Here is a 19,482-nt window from a genome sequence, read left to right as displayed (position 1 = left end):
AAAGAGTCATTTCGAGTCTTAGAAAGAAATGTTCCACTTTTTCAGAGTATGATGAATGATTAGTGTTTTACCATTAGTGTATGATTTTAAAAACAAATCTGTATATTTAAGTGTGGTGATCTAAGTTAAGAAAAACAAGAATTATCTGCTCTCATTTAGACAGGACTAACATCCTGCTGTCTGCTGCAGTAGTGTGCTGTGATGATGCTGATACTGATATGGCTCCTAAATCTAATCTACACACTGATCAAAGTTTTGAGATGAGAACAAATCAAATCCAAATCCAAACAAGTCTATTCTCTGTCCTAACTAACTAGTATAAGTTGCCTACTGACAAATGGCTGAGCTCCACCCAGTTCAATTCAAATTCCTTCTGTCACAAACATCACTATTGTTCCCTTTTTTCTATATTTTGTTGCTACAATAACAGTGTTTTAGATTCCAACAAACATATGTTTTTGCAACTTAGTTTTCTAGTTGACGTGTCAGTTGGTGGGCAACATGCGAAAGAGGGAGAATCATACCTGTCATATGATGCCCTCATATCTAGATGTCATTGCAAAAGTTTGAGGAAGTTGTCCTTGCAACAAGGAACTTGATGTCTGTAAGAGGCCTAATGTACTTCATGTCAAAGTTAAGAAGTTTTTCAGCTGTGAATCTATAGTATAGAGACTTAATATCTTATATAACCTGTGTTATGATTTTTGCATGAATGTTAAACAATGTTATGTGTCAATTTTACCACAGAACATAATTTTGTCTTGCAAACAAAACAAGCAAAAGTCCCATTTATTACAAAGAACATACAAAGAAAGTCTATGGGGAAAGCCATAGGGGTTTAAAGCAGAAATGTGATGCTTGTATTTTTGGTAAAGCTCTTATGGTACGTCTTGTGTTTATACTTTAAAACTGTGTGTATTTGAATGTTTATTCGGTTGCAATGTCTTGCCTTTATAAGTGCATTACTGTAAACATGTTTTGTGTTTGTTTTTACAAACTGAGGAATGATTCCAAATTATTTTCTGCTGTAATCAACAGCATTCATGTGCTTTACTTGTATTGAACCTGTAACATTCTTTTAAAAAGTTGAGTTTTGAGCGTCATTAATGTTTATGGTAATTTTGGTCTTCTGTACAGTTTGATATCCACACTTTGCCCTGAAGAGGAAAGGAAAAGGAAGTTGTTAAATCTCAACATTCCCCCTCTTATGCTTTTTTGTAGTATCAGAGGGTTACATGACACAAGTATGTTTACGGGTTATACTTAAGGTAATATTTTAAAACTTATATTAGCGAGGTAAATTATGACACAAGTGTGTTTACGGGTTATACATCAGTCCATAAGTTAGTTCAGTTATTTAGGATACTTCATGACATATGTATATCGTCATTATTCTTTTTACACTTTTCACAAATTAATTCATTTGTTAATTAGTTCATATTTAAGGTAATATTTTAAAACATATATTAGCGAGGTACATTACACATGATTGTAAAGTTATGCACAAATATATTGAATTACAGTGACGAATAGCATTATAAGGTCACATTTCAGCACTGTCACATGGACAGCGACTCTCTTGAGTAGTACTTAAAGCACATCCATGGCATGTTCGTGTTAAGTGCAGTTTTGGGAAACGCACATAAAAAATAACGAACGTTCGTAAAATTGCTCATAGAAAACGCTCTTAACCACTAAGCTCGATCATTATTGGGAAACACAGCCCTGGCCATTCTCTGTTCACATCCGCAGAACTGCTGCTCACTGGATGTTTCTTGTTTTTGGCACCATTCTGAGTAAACTCTAGAGACTGTTTTGCGTGAGAATCCCAGGAGATCAGCAGTTACAGAAATACTCAAACCAGCCCATCTGGCACCAACAATCATGCCACATACCAAGTCACTGAGATCACCCCCCCCCCCATTTTGATGGTTGATGTGAACATTAACTGAATCTCCTGTCCTGTATCTGCATGATTTATGCATGCCCTGCTGCCACACAATTGGCTGATTAGATAATCGCATGAATAAGTAGGTGTACAGGTGTTCCTAATAAAGTGCTTAGTGAGTGTATGTGGATAGCTTAGCTCAGATAATTTGATCTTGGAAGAACATGATGATATGTTCAAGCTGATTTTGAAATCTCTGACATTTGATTGCAGACTTTTTACAGATTTTGGCAAATCTAAGCACTATGAAACATTGAGACTTTGAAACTCTAAAGGAGAGACATGAGATATAACTGGTATATTTTTTTAGGAGAAAAGTAAAAGAAGCAGGAGACATGGGGAAAAAGTCTCCATTTGCTCTTTTACACTTTTCCACGCCTTTCTATAGAGCACCTTCGAAAATCTAAGTTTAGTTTCTTATTAAAATATCCAGAATAGTATTTTGTAGTGTCGTTGAAATGCTGTGTCAAGGGAAACATTGAACAGGACACACAACTTCATAAAACTCAACATTTCCCCCATGTCAGGCAGTTAGATTTTTGCCAAATGAAAACCTCTCCGACATGAAAACAGTCACAAGAAACCACATTTCAATTTCACAGTTCATTTATTGTGAGGAATCAGCAGTTCCTCATTTTAGCCCCCTGAATATTGAGGAGTTTGATGGCTTTATTTTGAAGAAGACACAAGAAGTTTGCATTGCTCCAGTTGCCAAATGTTAAGAAGCTTCACCCTCATTGGCTAAGAAGGAGTTTGGCTTACTCCAATTGGCCCTTTGAGGCAGACAAGCAGACAGGGAGTGGGGGAAGGCTGTGTTATGCATATCAACAATGGTCTCAGTGTTTGAGTGTTTGGCTTTGGCATGGAGCAGTGCTGGGAGGTCGGGGAATGTCCTCATTTGTTATTAACCACATCCAGATCCCCACTTGTGCCAGCGCTCAGCAACCTCGTCCCCAAGCCATGCTGTGCCATTACACAGACAGCACTGTTGTCACGCTGCACTTACACCAGCTGTTGTGTTCTCATTTTTTGGAAGTGAAGAGCTGAATTGTTGTATATTTTATATATTTTTTTGAGCAGCCTTAACCTGGCTGTGTAAAAACACCAATAGATGCAGTGTTCTCTCAAATGTCTGCAACTGGCTTTTGAAAATATTCTGGTGGTTCGCTGGTTGGGGACTTAAAGTAATTATGATATGTTATTCCCAATGAAAATTATATTTTGCTTTTTGATGGAGTTCTCATTTATGAATGAATTCCTTCTATAAAGTTTGTCTCAGATGTTTCTCCTATTGAGTTATATGGATATACTCTCAGTCCTGAGCACTTTATATGGAACACTATGGCCCTAATTAAGTGCCAAAATGGTCTTCTGCTGTTGTAGCCCATTCGCCTCAAGGTTCGACGTGTTGTGCATTCTGATTTGCTATTCTGCTGACTACAATTGTACAGAGTGGTTAGCTGAGTTATCATACCCTTTCTGTCAGCTCGAACCAATCTGGGCCTTGTTTCCCAAAAGCTTAAGTAGTACTTGAAAAAGCCTGTGGATTAACGAGTGCTCTGGAGTAATCGTACAGTGCTAAGAACATTGTAAGCACATAGACTTATTTGGACAATTGCAGGGCAACTGCAAAATTACACGTCATACAATTTAAATACTAATAGTTACACTTTATGCTGAGACTTTAATATCAGGATATATGTTTTATTTATTTTTATTTTAACAGAAAAGTCTAATAATAATAATTAAAATAATTTTAATAATAATGAAATGCACAAAATAGATAGTCTAAATGAATGAATAGTATAATTAGTAAACAAACAAAGTTATGTGTGTGGACTAGTTGGTATAACAACAAAGTGGTGGCATTATCTGATGCAGACAACTGTATAAATTAATGTTAGAGAGAGAATAAAAAAGTAATTAACTTGCTACCGTGCATGAAATCGTCCATATATATTTGCTTATCATACCACGTGCCCCATTGAGAGTGAGAACCACTTAATCATGACCACAAGGAGGTTACCCCATGTGACTCTACCCTCCCTAGCAACCGGGCCAATTCGGCTGGAGTCTCTCAGCACACTCTGGATTCAAACTTGTGACTCCAGGGGTGGTATAGTGTCAATACTCGCTGTGCTACCCAGGCCCCTCACTGGATGTTTATTATTTTTGGCACCTTTCAGATTAAACTCTAGAGACTGTTGTGCGTGAAAATCCTGAGATAAGCAGTTACAGAAATACTCAAACCAGCCGGTCTGGCACCAACAATCTTGCCACGGTCCAAATCACTGAGATCACATTTTCCCCCCGTTTTGATGGTTGATGTGAGCATTAAATGAAGCTCCTGACCTGTATCTGCATGACATTATGCATTGCACTGATGCCACACATTTGGCTGATTAGATAATTGCATGAATAAGTAGGTGTACAGGTGTTCCTAATAAAGTGCTTAATGAGTGTATGTGGATAGTTTAGCTCAGATAATTTGATCTTGGAAGAACATGATGATATGTGTTCAAGTTGATATTGAAATCTCTGACATTTGATTTCAGACTTTTCACAGATTTTGGCAAATCTAAGCAGTTTGAAACATTGTTGAGACTTTGAAACTCTACAGGAGAAACATGATATATAACAAGGTTCTTTTTCTCAGGAGAAAAAAAGAAGGAGACATAGAAAAAAGTCTCCATTTGCTCTCCATTTAGTCTCTGCTGCCCAGGAGAAAATAATTATATGATATGATATATTTTTTTAGTTAATCAATTATTCATCTTTCTTTGTAAAGTTGCATAAAATCATTTAGGCATTTGTTGCTTTTGAGAAATAAGTAACATTAATTGATTAACAGAAATGTCTGACAGCTTGTGGCAAACTGGGATAGCAGAGCTCATTTTTAATGGGTGATGAAATGAGTTTGGAGTGAGTGGGTGAGAGATGGCCTGTTTCTACATCTGAAAATAGACCAGACCTCAACAACACACAATAAATGTTAATACTTCACACAGAGGGTTTGTTTGCATGCATGTGTGTTAAACAGAAAGACAATGAGTTTGTGTGATTGCCTGTTGAGAACTACTAGCCTGTAAGTACACAAAACTTTTATTTTGATTCCATGAGTTCTTTAACATAATCTCTAAAAGGTGCTTTAGTCATGTTAGACTTGCATTAACACCTAGGGCCGTGAATGCAGCATCTTTTAAATGTAATTGTTTTGAAATATCAAAGCCATTGTAGAAATTCACTATTAATATTTAGCAATGAATAATTGAATCCATGAGTGAAAGTGTCCAATAACAGGGTGGTATCTGTGATTTAAGTGAGTAGTATTTGTCTGGTCATGTGTTCCTAACATGGCATCCCCCATGAGGGTACCCTCTCCATGTAGGATAAAACAGCTTTTATAAGGTTACTGATATGTCTGTAGTCTTCATCTCATGTGTGTAGTCAGGACTTTACACACATATTTCAAAATAACTTATAATTTATTTTGGAATATAATTTTTTTAATGAGGAAAAAATTACTTAGTGCCCATTTAAGCCAAAGGAGACGCTATAACTGTCACACAAAGGCTGGTGCTCAGAGTGTCTGATGCAAGCCAAAAAATCCTGAGAGCAAAGTGTTTAAGTATCACGTAGCCTAGGTTGAAATGTTAGATAACATGTTGGTTTAAAGTACATTCGTGTTGCATAGCGGAAGTGAAAATGCTTTCCACGCTTCCTCTGTGTCGATTCTGAGAAGGTGAAAAAAAGCAACAGGAAATGTGATGTGAGGGTATATTGCAGAGAGCGAGAGAGAAACACACACACACACACACTAGGGTTGCAACTGTATGAGATTTTCACGGTATGATAACCGTCTCAGAAAATATAACGGTTTCATTGTATCACGGTATACGGTATTACACAATTAGTATTATCAGTGAAAACAGAAGGGGTATTTATTTATTTATTTATTTTTGAGCAAACACTTTATTATAATTGAAACTTGAAACCCTTTTTTTGAAGTATGTGTAAAAAAAAGTCTCCCTTTTGAAAATAAAATAAATAGAAAAAATAAGAAAGCTAACAGAATTATAATAAACAGAATTATAAACATGATAAAAAATTGCATGTAACTATAACATGTTATATAACTAAAGCATGTTAGTTTACATGTTAAATTAACTACTAAATGAAAAATAACATCAGCTGTGAAGTAATGTCCTATGATTATTAATAATTAAGATAAACTGTAGGTGCACAACAGCACAGCCAGACTGCTCCTGTCTGTACCTTTAACTCAGTGTTTCTCAACTGGTTTTGCTTCAGGACAGATTTTACATTGGAAATCAAGTGTCGACCTGTCATAGATTAAACATAACCTGTATTTAATGTATGCTGGGTCACATTTCCTTTTATGTTGTATAGTTTTGTTCATGGTTTTCCAGTACAAGAACATGCATCAAGTGTCATTATTTAATCTACAGGAAGTTGTCTCTCCCCATTTTTAAACACTGAAGAGCATATTTACTAATATGAGCCCATTAGTATCCAGTTTGTTAACTAATATTACATATTTATACACATATTACACAGAAGGAAAGGCTCCTCATTACCATGGTCAGTGTGCTAGTCTTAAATAATAGTAATAATAATAATAAATTAATGTATTTATGAAAAATTAATTTCAGCTGAAACACATTTTGAAACTTTACCTAAAACTGCCACTGTTGATATAAAATGAGGTCTAATAGATTCTACTTTTAGATTATTTCATAGGAAACTATAACATTTTGTCAAAATATAACAGTTACTTTTACTCATCTAAAATCCTAAAACAAATTTGTAAAGGTGATGGTGTGTAATTATTAATATTTTTTAACTATTTTGGTAAAGGGGCCACATCGGGTTTAAGCAGTGCAAAGGGGGGCACATTGTATTACTTTTGAGATACAATATTCTGCATTGATTTGTTTTTGTAAATTAGTTAACTGAAATATCAAATGAAAAAAAAAAAAACTTTTACGATAAATGAGCCGCGGGCCACATTAAACCATGTGGAGGGCCTGATCCAGCCTGCGGGCTGTAAATTGCTCATGTCTGCTTTAGCTGTTTGCGAAATTATCATTAAATCTGCCTCGGCAGTCCTAAATAGTCTATCACTTAGGCGGCCGCCAAAATATCTTCAATGGGAGAACCATGGCACTGTTCTTGCCCTGCTGTCCCTGACCCAGTCCAAATAGACCAGTTGAGAAACACTGCTTAAACACACACACACACACACACACACACACACACACACACACGTCAGATCCCCTCGCCTTGCTTCTCTCTGACATTTTCTCGGCTGCATGTGTGTGTGTGCGTGTGTCGCAAGTTGATGAGTCTGACAAGCAGACAAGGTGGAAAGTAGATGCGCACGCGTATGGGAGATTCTCCGGATTTTTTTCTCAATACCGTAGATAAACAAATGTACATGATATGATAACCGTCAATTTTCAAACCCTAGGTGTCGCTGTATTAATGCCTTTGGAACTCATTTGTCACTTAATTCAAGGAAATAGCTGGAAATGTTGGTTATAATTGGCTGTGTGTTGTACATGACAAATTTGGATGACAGCTTCTCACTTCTGGAAATGTAGTTTGCTATATGGCTTAATGTGCTTATTAAACGGCAATATTCAGCTATTTAATTATGTAAGTATATAGTCTGTGTGCTGTGTGCTTCACAGTAAATACATTGCTCTTTGTCATCTACAGTACACACTCTCAGAATGTGCGTGATGTTTATGATGAGGTGTTATCAGTGTATGAGCGGCCGGCTACACATTCACTTTAAAGCACCAAGCACATGCAGACTGTATATTTATTTAATTAAATTTCTGCCTTTTGTGGTTTAATCATCATACTAGGATCATGCTTTAACTTTGATTAATTGTGCATTCATACAGTAATGTTTGTAAATCTAAAAGATGAGAGGAAATGTATCTAAGAGCAGGCTTTTTAATATAAATTCAAAAACACTAGAAACACTAGAGACACTAGAAACAATAGAAACAAAATACACAGTACATTAAACAAACCACTTCAGCTATAAAAAGACAAGCATTGAAAAAGAGAGAGCATAAGAGGGCATATATACACAAGTAATAACTAGGTAAACGAGACACACTTGGGAGCAATCATGGGGAACACAGAGAATAAGAGTATAATACAAGAATTTAAAAATAAAAGACACACATGCACCTTGTGCCATCTGCTTCAGTTTTCATGACTGGATTCTGTGATTCCACATCATATTCATCCATTCATATGTCCCTAGTTATTGCTATGCAGTTGCCAGGATGTTGCTAGATGGTTGCGAGTATGTTCTGTGTGGGTGTTTATTAGCCCAAATTAAAAGAGCTCACCCCCAAGTCTCTGTGATACACTAGTCCCTAAATATGTTGTAGGGCATAACTATTTAGAAAAAAAATCGAATTGTGTTTTAAAAAATATAATATTGCGATTTGAAATACGATATGATTAGTAAAATAATAATAAAAAAAGGTTTCCTTTTGATCAAAATTAAGTCATGTGCAAACATACTCTACTGCCAATAGAAATGTTGTTCAAGAAAGGTTGTTCACACTTGAGTCTATAAAAAAGAACCAGGCTAAATAAATAAAAACACATAATCTATTTTTGTCATATTTCTGATAGGGTCTTGGCTAACTTTATCTTTAGAACCCACTATTAGGTTAAAAAATTACAATGAAAATATATTTTTGTTTAATATCAACAACAACAACAACTATTATTATTATAAAACGGTTAAATTGCATGCGGCTAATTAATTTATTTTATTAAATCGTATACCTTTTCGGTATGATAATTGCAGCGCGTCTCATGAAAAGGATATATCCACGGCACTGAGACATAAGTTTAAAATGTAAGAAAGCCTTTATTAAACCATGGTCAAAATAATAAAAAACTATTAACCGATTAATTGCAGCTAGAAGGCATGGGGGGAAAAAACACTGAGAGTCCTTAAATAATGTGACTAATTTGTGTCATGTGACATTGTCACATGATAGGACCACATGACACAATCACCTGACAGTGACACCATCTAAGTGGGAAATACAACACTTGAGATGCTACACACAAAATGGCAAACATCATCAGTACCAACAAAAATCCATGAAAGGAAATAGATGCATAAATATATACAGTACAAGTCAGCAATGTCAAAATTATCTGTAAACATCACAAAATATGCAAGTACAGCTCAATATAAACATTATAAGTAACATATTGAAAAACAACCAAACCATTTAGAAGTATGGTGAAAAATTGAATTCCCCATTTAAACCTGGGAATTGAGTTGCTTTCAATGTACAGATCCAAAAAGATTCCCTCTTCCCTCTATGTTATTTCTTTATTGTTCAGCCCTAGCCAATTGTAATCCAGTCACTTTGAAAAGTAAAAGCACTCCTCTCCTCAACAAGTTGCACAATTTGAGGTGTCAAATACATTTTGGAATACATCTACACCTGAAATCAAGCTTGCGTAGCCAAAAGCGCCTGCGTTCACATACTTGTGTAGAGTATGTTTTGGCCTTAAGTACCCGAAATAGTCATAGTGATGATTCCTATAGGAAGCACAAGTATTACAAACAAAGTTAATAGCATTTTATGCTTTTATTTCTTAATGCCATGTTAAACTAATATCTTGTTTTTCACAGCCACCCCTCGTCCAAGCCATCTTTAACGGAGACCCTGATGAGATTCGTGTGCTCATATGTAAATCTGAAGACATCAATGCACTGGTATGAATCAGTTCCTTCTATGCTTTCTCTCACTTGACTACATGTCATCTCTTTGTTTCTTACAATATGCTAGTTTTGAAATGCCATGGAGAAAAGCCAAAGTTTAAAATACATTTGGCTCTGTAAAGGCAAACGGACCCAATTGTTTTTATGTTTATTTATTCTGCTTATCTGTCTGTGTCCGCCCTAATAGCTCAGTTAGCTTGCTGGCCGAATGTTTAATACAATGCTGATCTGAAGTCTAGTTTTGCATTTCATGATTTCAGACTGCATGTGTAAATGGGTTTAGACAATAGTTATGTTGAGATGACTACTGTAAGTGTGAGCACATTAGAGCACCCTGACAAGCCAATGTTCTTTACTTCCATTCAGAAGTGACCATTACTAAAGCGACCAAATATTGATTTTACTTAAACATCCTCTTCCTAAGTCAAGAAGTTGTTATATCCATTGTACAATGGCTGCTGCTCAGTTTTGATTTTCATTTTGAACCAGGGCTCTGCCGAATCGATACATGCAGATATCGATATATCGCGTTAATTTTTTTCATGATATAGAATTGATACTTTAGATCCATGTAACAATATTTATATTCAACTGCTTTTGTATTCATATCATGTAAACACAAAACAAAGTTGGCACACTGTTACTTCTAAATCAATTTAATGAGCTCAACAATAGACAAAAACATGAAGTATCAGTATATAACTGAAATGTACCCAAATTAATTGTTATTGATTTGTAATCTAATAAAATTATGATATTGTGATGTCTTGCAATATATAGAATCATGACATGTGTATTGCAATATGTATTGTATCGTGAGGTGCCAGGCAATACCCAGACCTATTTGAACCTATGAAAACATTAGTTTATTATTAGCTTATTATTTATTATTTTGGAATTAATTTTTTTTAAGCCATTTTGTAGTTTATATACTTCAATGTTTTTTCTTTGTCCTGCTGCCTCACCCAAATTCTACTGAGCTTCAGCTGGCACACGCCAACCCTGACATTATCTTGTAGGATATCTTGATAAACTTGGGAATTCATTTTTCTGTTGATGGCAAGCTGTCCAGGCCCCAAAGCTGCCCCAAATCATGATACTCCCTCCACTGTACTTCACTGTTGGGATGATGTTTTCATGTTGGTATGCGGTGCCCTTTTTATGTCATATGTAGTGCTGCATGTTCTTCCCAAACAATTCAACTTTAGTTTGTTTCATTAGTCCACAAAACATTTTCTCAGTAGCGTTGTGGAGTGCCAAGGTGGTCTTTGGCAAACTTTAGGATTACAGCAATTATTTTGTTGGAAAGCAGCGGCTTCCTTGCCTGTTCCTTGCTTCCTTGCTTGACACCATGCCTGTTTAATGTTTTCTGTATAGTAGACTCATGAACAGAGATGTTAACCAGTTCCAATTATTCCTTCAAGTTTTTAGCTGTCGCTCTAGGGTTCTTTTTACCTCATTGAACATTCTACAGTGTGCCCTTTGAGTCATCTTTTCATCTTTTAGTAGCCACTGTACTAAATAATCTCCATTTATAGACAGTTTGTCTAACTGTGGACAGATAAATATATAAGCTCTTCGAGATAACTTTGCAACCCTTTCCAGGTTTATACAAATAACATTTCTTGATCACGGATCTTCTGAGATCTCTTTTCAGCAGCTGCTTCTTCTGAATATTAAACTCAAAATATTTTTTTTGTAAACATTAAATGTTTGAATGATGAAGAAAAATACAATAACAATATCAAGATCAAAACAGATTTTGAGACAGATTTAGACATAAATGCAAGTAATTTCTGAAGTGTTCACATACTTTTTCTTGCCATTGTAGTTGATTTTGAGACATGAGCTTCTTGTACTTTTGTCTCTCTGTACCCATACATGCTGTTGTCTTTGTCAGTCTCACTCTCCAGCTGTCTGTCATTCTTTCTCAGGATACTGAGAAGCGTGCTCCCCTTCATGCAGCAGCCTTCCTCGGAGATGCTGAGATCACAGAGCTCCTCATTGTCTCAGGTACAACTTTCTCTCTCTGTCCATTCCTTCCCCACCTCCCTTTCATAGTCCGTCAAAGTGATAAGTCCTGAAAAAATTAAATAAGTAATTATTTACTTACCCTGATGTTGTTCCAAACCTGCATATTTTGTTTCATGGAACACAAAAGATAGTTTGCTGAATGCTTAAAAGTGATTGGTCATTTATACTTTACGCTAAGGTTATTTCTGTTTTATGTCTTTTGTTTTACTTCATTATTAGGGGCACGAGTCAATGCCAAAGACAACATGTGGTTGACTCCGCTTCACAGGGCAGTGGCATCTCGTAGTGAGGTGGGCTTATCATTACACACACACACACACACACACACACACACTTGCTTGAAAATATCTACTCAAAACCTTATTTATGTAGTCTGCCAGCTTAAAGACAATTGTTTTTAAAGACAATTCTATTAAAGCTAATATTATTCAGCTGCTTTTAAAACATGTGATATATTAACAGCTATGACACAAAACACCAGTTAATTTACTCTGGCGGCCAAAAGTTTGGAAAAATGGACAGATTTTGCTGTTTCAGAAGGAAATTGGAACTTTAATTCACCAATGTGGCATTCAACCGATTACAAAGAATAGTCAGGACATTACTGATGTAAAAAAACAGCACCATCACTACTTGAAAAAAGTCATTTTTATCAAATCTAGACAGGTCCCATTTCCAACCGCCATCACTCCATCACCTTATCCTTGAGTAATCATGCTAAATTGCTATTTTGGTACTAGAAAATCACTTACCATTATATCAAACGCAGTTGATAGCTATTTGGTTCTTTAAATGAAGCTTAACATTGTCTTTGTGTGTTTTTGTTATTTTTTTTATTTTTTTTTTCGTAAAAACAAAAAGAAAAGGTTAAAGTGGGCAAAGAAACACAGACATTGGACAACAGATAATTGGAAAATAGTTTTATGGATCTTAACTCCATTGAGCTTTTGTGGGATCAGCTAGATTGTAAGGTGTGTGAGAAGTGCTTGACAAGACAGAACTATGACAAATGCTACAGGAAGCGTGGGGTGAAATGTCACCTGAGTATCTGGACAAATTGACAGCTAGAATCCCAAGGATCTGCAAAGCTGTCATTGCTGCTAGTGGAGGATTTTTTGATGAGAACTCTTTGAAATAGTTTAAGTTAATCGTTTTTTTTTTTATAATTGTAATAGTAATTTTTCACATTATTAATGTCCTGACTATACACTGTGATCAGTCGAATGCCACTTTGTTGAATAAAATTACCAATTTCTTTCCATAAGAGCAAAATCTGTATATTATTCCAAACTTTTGGGCACCAGTGTATTTACTTTGTATTCAACCACTGTTCAACATCCATGGCGGTGTAGATGCAGGGACTGGTCATTCTTCATGGCTAAGATAGATTGAGCTGGAAAACCATGCTCTCATTTTGTGTACATACTTTCTATACTTTTAGTACCTGAATGAGTATAAATTTTTCCTTCTTGGATTTTTAGCATGTGTCTGCTGGTTTCTTTGATTGTTTTCTTTTGCACATATCCAGGATGCCGTTTGTGTGTTGATCCGACATTCTGCCGATGTTAACGCACGGGATAAGAACTGGCAGACTCCTCTGCATGTTGCTGCGGCCAACAAGGCCCTGCGCTGTGCTGAGGTTATCATCCCGCTCCTGAGCAGTGTCAATGTGTCAGACCGCGGGGGACGCACCGCCCTGCACCATGCCGCACTCAATGGGCACACAGAGGTACTGCAAGTCAAGGCAAATTTTGTTGATTTATCACACTGCGGTGCACGATAAATCTAGGCGAAACACGGTAACTGCATATTTTGTCATAATTGCGTAATGACTGAAATCAGGACGGCCCAATTGTGGAAAAGCGCTTATAGACTATGATTTGTCCTGTGGCAGACAGGTTAGGATCAAATATGCCCAGATTCATATAAATCAGTGCATTGCCATCTGTGTTTGTATGAAACATTTGGCTGGACAATCAAACAACTTTAAAGCCATTTGTCTCAGCTTCATTCTTTCTTGGCATTTTAACTGCATTTTGCCTGTGTAGGGCAGCATAGACATTCATAGAAGTCATGTTTTATTTCACTTTCATACATACTGAAGTACCTTCACAGCATTGTCACTGTTGTTTTAATTATCTTTGAGCTCTCAACAATCAGAGTGGCATTTCAGAAGTCATTATATAAATTGTGATACAAGCACACAGTAAACAATAAGAGCTTCAGGAGAACCATAGTGATTGACGCATTACTGACTCATGGGTTACTGCCTGCTGAGACTGATGCATGCATTCTCTCCCCATCTCCCTCTTGTTAATGTTGTTCTGATCTCTCTCTCTCTCTCTCTCTCTCTCTCTCTCTTTCTTTCTTTCTCTGTCTCTCTCATCAGATGGTTAGCCTTCTCCTGGCCAAGGGTGCAAACATAAATGCCTTCGATAAGAAAGATTGTCGTGCACTGCACTGGGCTGCATATATGGGTGAGGGGAAAGTCCTATGTACTTTGTGAATGCTCTGTCCTTTCACTGAGTTAAAGTGTGAGGTGCAGGTTTTATCAATGTGGGCTGCTTGAAGAGTTTTTAACCTGATTATTTAAGTGTAATATATTTACACAATTCTGTCACTGCACTAAATTAAGCTTTTGTAATATGGCAGAATAATCAGACCGAAAAAAGTCATGTTTTACTCAAAGCCTTTATGACTTTTTTCTTCTGTGGAACACAAATGGATATATTTCTTCACTATATGTTTTTAGATGACTAGTGTATGAGTAAGGAATAGAGTCTGCCATATGGACTACTTTTAATTGAATTTCAATACTTCGAGACTGGTCTGACACACGCACACACACACACACATGTGTGTACACCATCCAACTTTTGCACATGTCCAGAGTTGCACTTGTAAGCCGGTTTATCGGTCCAATGGCCGTCTCCAATAATACAGGTGAAGGTCTCTGTGCGTTACGGTCTTTCCTTTTATGCAACACAACGAGATTAAATGAAATACATTTTCTCTTATGTATTAGGCTACCTCGTTATTTCGTCTGACTCCATAAATGAAAAAGGTTTTAATGATATCTGAGCATCATTAAATGTGTGCGAATGATTGATTATTCTTTTTAACTCTAATTATATTTTACCCGTTCAGATTAGGAAACTATGTCGCTTTGAGGTCCTCGCATGTTTTTCTCTGTTATGCGGGTGTCACGATCACAAGCTTCATCAGTTTTGGATCATCAAACAGAGTTAACTGCTATATACTTAAGATCGTTCACATTCACGTTTACACAATCAAAGATACATCAGTATAGCCCCCATGGAATTGCATACACTTGAATTTAACTTAACGTTTTCTTCAGTAGAGGTCACGGCCACTATTACAGATGTAAGTTGACCAACATAACTTCTCTTGTAATAGCTTTGGATTGGCCATGCATGGTTTCCCGCATACACTTATCCGGAGAAACATCAAATTAAAACTGAGTTAAGACACACCCGAATTTAGAATTGTCAAGCAGCATTTGCTGTTCTAAACGGAAATTCACTTTTTGTCTTTGCAAACCAATTACACTTTAATTTATGGAGGACAAAACCTGCAAAAATAATAAATAAATACATAAATAAATAAATGTAATAATAAGAAAATAAAACAACTAAAATGTCTTGATAAAACAAATATAATTTGTTTTTAATGAAAGTTATTCCTGAATTTATTTTTGTACACTTTCTTTCTTTATTATTTTCTCTTTTTATTTTTATTCTTTAAAACTTTTTTTATTCTTTCATTTGTTTTTGTTTATTATTATTATTTATTTATGCATTAATTTATTTTTATATTTATTTATTCCCACCTGTATTTATTTCCATATTTAAATATTCCCACATTTATTTATTTTTATATTTATTCTTACATTTCTGTCTCTTGTATGATAATTATGTGGGCGGGTCCTGCTTACCATTGGTTTATCGTAGATTGAAGAGTGTGCTCGATTACTCTTGACATGTTTTGATGTGACGTTAGGTCATAGCCATATCGTGTAAACTATAGCTATTTGTGGGGCTAAAAACATAAGAGCTTAAGTCAATCCCAGATGTATTGGTTATACTACAATCACAAAATAAATGGGGAGCTGTTCAACAAAACCACAAAATGAGCAAGTTTCATAAATGATATGATTTAACCTTATCCTTTTATTTTTTTTCTATGTATATAACTTCATAATTTGATGTCCGCAAATCCATACTATTGATTTCTGTTGTTATGATTGTTCATTGTAAAAGATACAACCATGCTTCATTTCCCTGATCGTTTATGTATGTACAGTCAGGTCCATAAATATTGGGACATCGACACAATTCTAATCTTTTTGGCTCTATACACCACCACAATGGATTTGAAATGAAATGAACAAGATGTGCTTCAACTGCAGACTTTAATTTGAGGGTATTTACATCCAAATCAGGTGAACGGTGTAGGAATTACAACAGTTTGTATATGTGCCTCCCACTTTTTAAGGGACCAAAAGTAATGGGACAGATTAACAATCATAAATCAAACTTTCACTTTTTAAAACTTGGTTGCAAATCCTTTGCAGTCAATTACAGCCTGAAGTTTGGAACGCATAGACATCACCAGACACTGGGTTTCATCCCTGGTGATGCTCTGCCAGGCCTCTACTGCAACTGTCTTCAGTTCCTGCTTGTTCTTGGGGCATTTTTCCTTCAGTTTTGTCTTCAGCAAGTGAAATGCATGCTCAATCGGATTCAGGTCAGGTGATTGACTTGGCCATTGTGTAACATTCCACTTCTTTACCTTAAAAAACTCTTTGGTTGCTTTCGCAGTATGCTTCGGGTCATTGTCCATCTGTACTGTGAAGTGCCGTCCAATGAGTTCTGAAGCATTTGGCTGAATATGAGCAGATAATATTTTCCGAAACACTTCAGAATTCATCCTGCTGCTTTTGTCAGCAGTCACATCATCAATAAATACAAGAGAACAGTTACATTGGCAGCCATACATGCCCACGCCATGACACTACCACCACCATGCTTCACTGATGAGGTGGTATGCTTTGGATCATGAGCAGTTCCTTTCCTTCTCCATACTCTTCTCTTCCCATCACTCTGGTACAAGTTGATCTTTGTCTCATCTGTCCATAGGATGTTGTTCCAGAACTGTGAAGGCTTTTTAGATGTTGTTTGGCAAACTCTAATCTGGCCTTCCTGTTTTTGAGGCTCACCAATGGTTTACATCTTGTGGTGAACCCTCTGTATTCACTCTGGTGAAGTCTTCTCTTGATTGTTGACTTTGACACACATACACCTACCTCCTGGAGAGTATTCTTGATCTGGCCAACTGTTGTGAAGGGTGTTTTCTTCACCAGGGAAAGAATTCTTCGGTCATCCACCACAGTTGTTTTCTGTGGTTTTCCGGGTCTATTGGTGTTGCTGAGCTCACCGGTGCGTTCTTTCTTTTTAAGAATGTTCCAAACAGTTGATTTGGCCACACCTAATGTTTTTGCTATCTCTCTGATGGGTTTGTTTTGATTTTTCAGCCTAATGATGGCTTGCTTCACTGATAGTGACAGCTCTTTGTATCTCATATTGAGAGTTGACAGCAACACATTCCAAATGCAAATAGCACACTTGAAATGAACTCTGGACCTTTTATCTGCTTATTGTAAATGGGATAATGAGGGATTAACACACACCTGGCCATGGAACAGCCGAGCAGCCAATTGTCCCATTACTTTTGGTCCCTTAAAAAGTGGGAGGCACATATATAAACTGTTGTAATGCCCACACGTTCACCTGATTTGGATGTAAATACCCTCAAATTAAAGCTGAAAGTCTGCAGTTAAAGCACATCTTGTTTGTTTCATTTCAAATCCATTGTGGTGGTGTATAGAGCCAAAAAGATTAGAATTGTGTCGATGTCCCAATATTTATGGACCTGACTGCATGTATTCATCTGCAATGTATAAAAAAAAAAAATTATAAAACTATAGCTGATGCTTCACATATATCTAGAGAGTTGTGCAACTTGTGAATTAAGCGAATGAAGTCGATAACCACACATCAAATGACTATGTTTCATTTAGAGTAGAGGTGCTTATTGATGTTTTAGGAGAGCTGTATGCCGAATGTCAAAGCACATCCTGGATTGTTAAACTCGCTGCAAAACGTTTCCCTGCATATTCTAAATCTGTGTGAGTCAGGGGGTGCTAAGGTGGGACGTCTATCTTCTTTGCTTCTGATAAGTATTATTAAGCTCTCAACCAATGATGCACTGGAGCTACGTAAGGACCGCCTCCCTCATTTCCATGTTGCACACAGAAAAGTAAAAATAAATGTATAAATAAATAAATAAATAGATAAATATATATGGGAATATATAAATATGGAAATAAATATATGTGGGAATAAATAAATATACAAAATAAATGAACACATAAATAAAAAAAAAAACAATGCAAAATAAATGAATAAATAAAAATAAAGCTAAAAATAAATATAGAAAATAATAAAGGAATAAAGTCATACAATAATAAATTCAGGAATAAATGTAATTAAAAACGAATTATATTTGTTTTATCAAGACATTTATTCCTTTATTTATTTATTTTATTATTTTTGCAGGTTTGGGCCTCCATATGAATTGATGCCAAATATAAGTGGTCACTAATCTGACGCAGACTTGCGGTAACATATGAATCGTTTTATCTGCTTGGGAAAACAATTTCAGAGTCAGTCAGAATAAAATCAAATGTTTAAAATTTATTGACCAGGTAAATAGAACAATAATTCAAATCCAATTCATAGAGTAAAATCATTGATCAATCAAATATAATAACGACAATTCAGAAATCGAGGAATTTATAGAAATATTTACCTGGCAACGAAAACTACACACAGCGATCATGTGGGAAGTCTACCTACAGACGCCTCGAACCTTTTGCCCATTTTCCTTATAAACCCAGATAATTCAATATGCTTACCAAATGGTGGTGTCTGTCATTATAATTAGATTTTGGTCACCTATTGAGGGGTTCATAACTGTGGGATCAGAATTTGTAATTTTTTGGGTTCTTGATTCCTGTAGATTTACATACAGGAGGTAGTTTGTATGGAGGATCTGGGGGTGGGCACACCTTTAAGGGGCACACCACATTTCTCATATTTTATATCTTCTTTTAGATTTTCATTATAGCTGGGAGAATGAGACCAGTTTACCAGGCACACTGAGACACTTTAAATGATACCAAATATTTATATTTACTTTTTGTACACACTTAACATTGCATAAGTTTTTAGTGAGGAGGAGGAGTAGGGGGAGATGATGAGACTGTAGAATTGAGGTGCGAGCTGCACTGGTGCTGTGTCTCGGATTTTGCTGTTACATATCCAAGAGAGAGTTCAAATGTTAATTCTCATGAGAGCTTTTTGTTTTCTCGAGGAGTAGCCCAGACTCGCTGGCACCCGCCTTACACACTTTAATTCATTATCACTCTATACCTGGCTGCTACCTCAATAACTGCTATGTCCATAGAACACTATTTCAAGTATGTTATTTTTACATTTGGCATTTTTAGAAAGTGTCATCTTTTTGCACTATTCATTAGAAATGTGTACTGGTCGGCGCTGCACTATCTCTTACTGTGTCTATTGACCTGTTCCTTTTAGTAATTTATTGTAGTGTCCCA

At 36.0% G+C, this 19,482-nt stretch overlaps 1 protein-coding gene across 2 annotated transcripts in view; it reads left to right on the top strand.

The window, feature by feature from the left end:
* Nucleotides 1-19,482, top strand: part of ankrd44 (ankyrin repeat domain 44) — a 55,344-nt gene that overhangs the window by 753 nt on the left and 35,109 nt on the right. For both annotated transcript variants that reach the window (XM_052142637.1, XM_052142638.1), the window contains exons 2-6: nucleotides 9,657-9,740; nucleotides 11,681-11,759; nucleotides 12,000-12,070; nucleotides 13,309-13,509; nucleotides 14,170-14,257. In XM_052142637.1, coding sequence (XP_051998597.1) covers nucleotides 9,657-9,740; nucleotides 11,681-11,759; nucleotides 12,000-12,070; nucleotides 13,309-13,509; nucleotides 14,170-14,257 — 523 coding nt within the window. The remainder of the gene's footprint in view (nucleotides 1-9,656; nucleotides 9,741-11,680; nucleotides 11,760-11,999; nucleotides 12,071-13,308; nucleotides 13,510-14,169; nucleotides 14,258-19,482) is intronic.

Source organism: Xyrauchen texanus, chromosome 14, assembly GCF_025860055.1.
Source record: "Xyrauchen texanus isolate HMW12.3.18 chromosome 14, RBS_HiC_50CHRs, whole genome shotgun sequence".
In the NCBI taxonomy this organism is placed as follows: domain Eukaryota; kingdom Metazoa; phylum Chordata; class Actinopteri; order Cypriniformes; family Catostomidae; genus Xyrauchen; species Xyrauchen texanus.
This window is presented reverse-complemented; position numbering and strand designations above follow the sequence as displayed.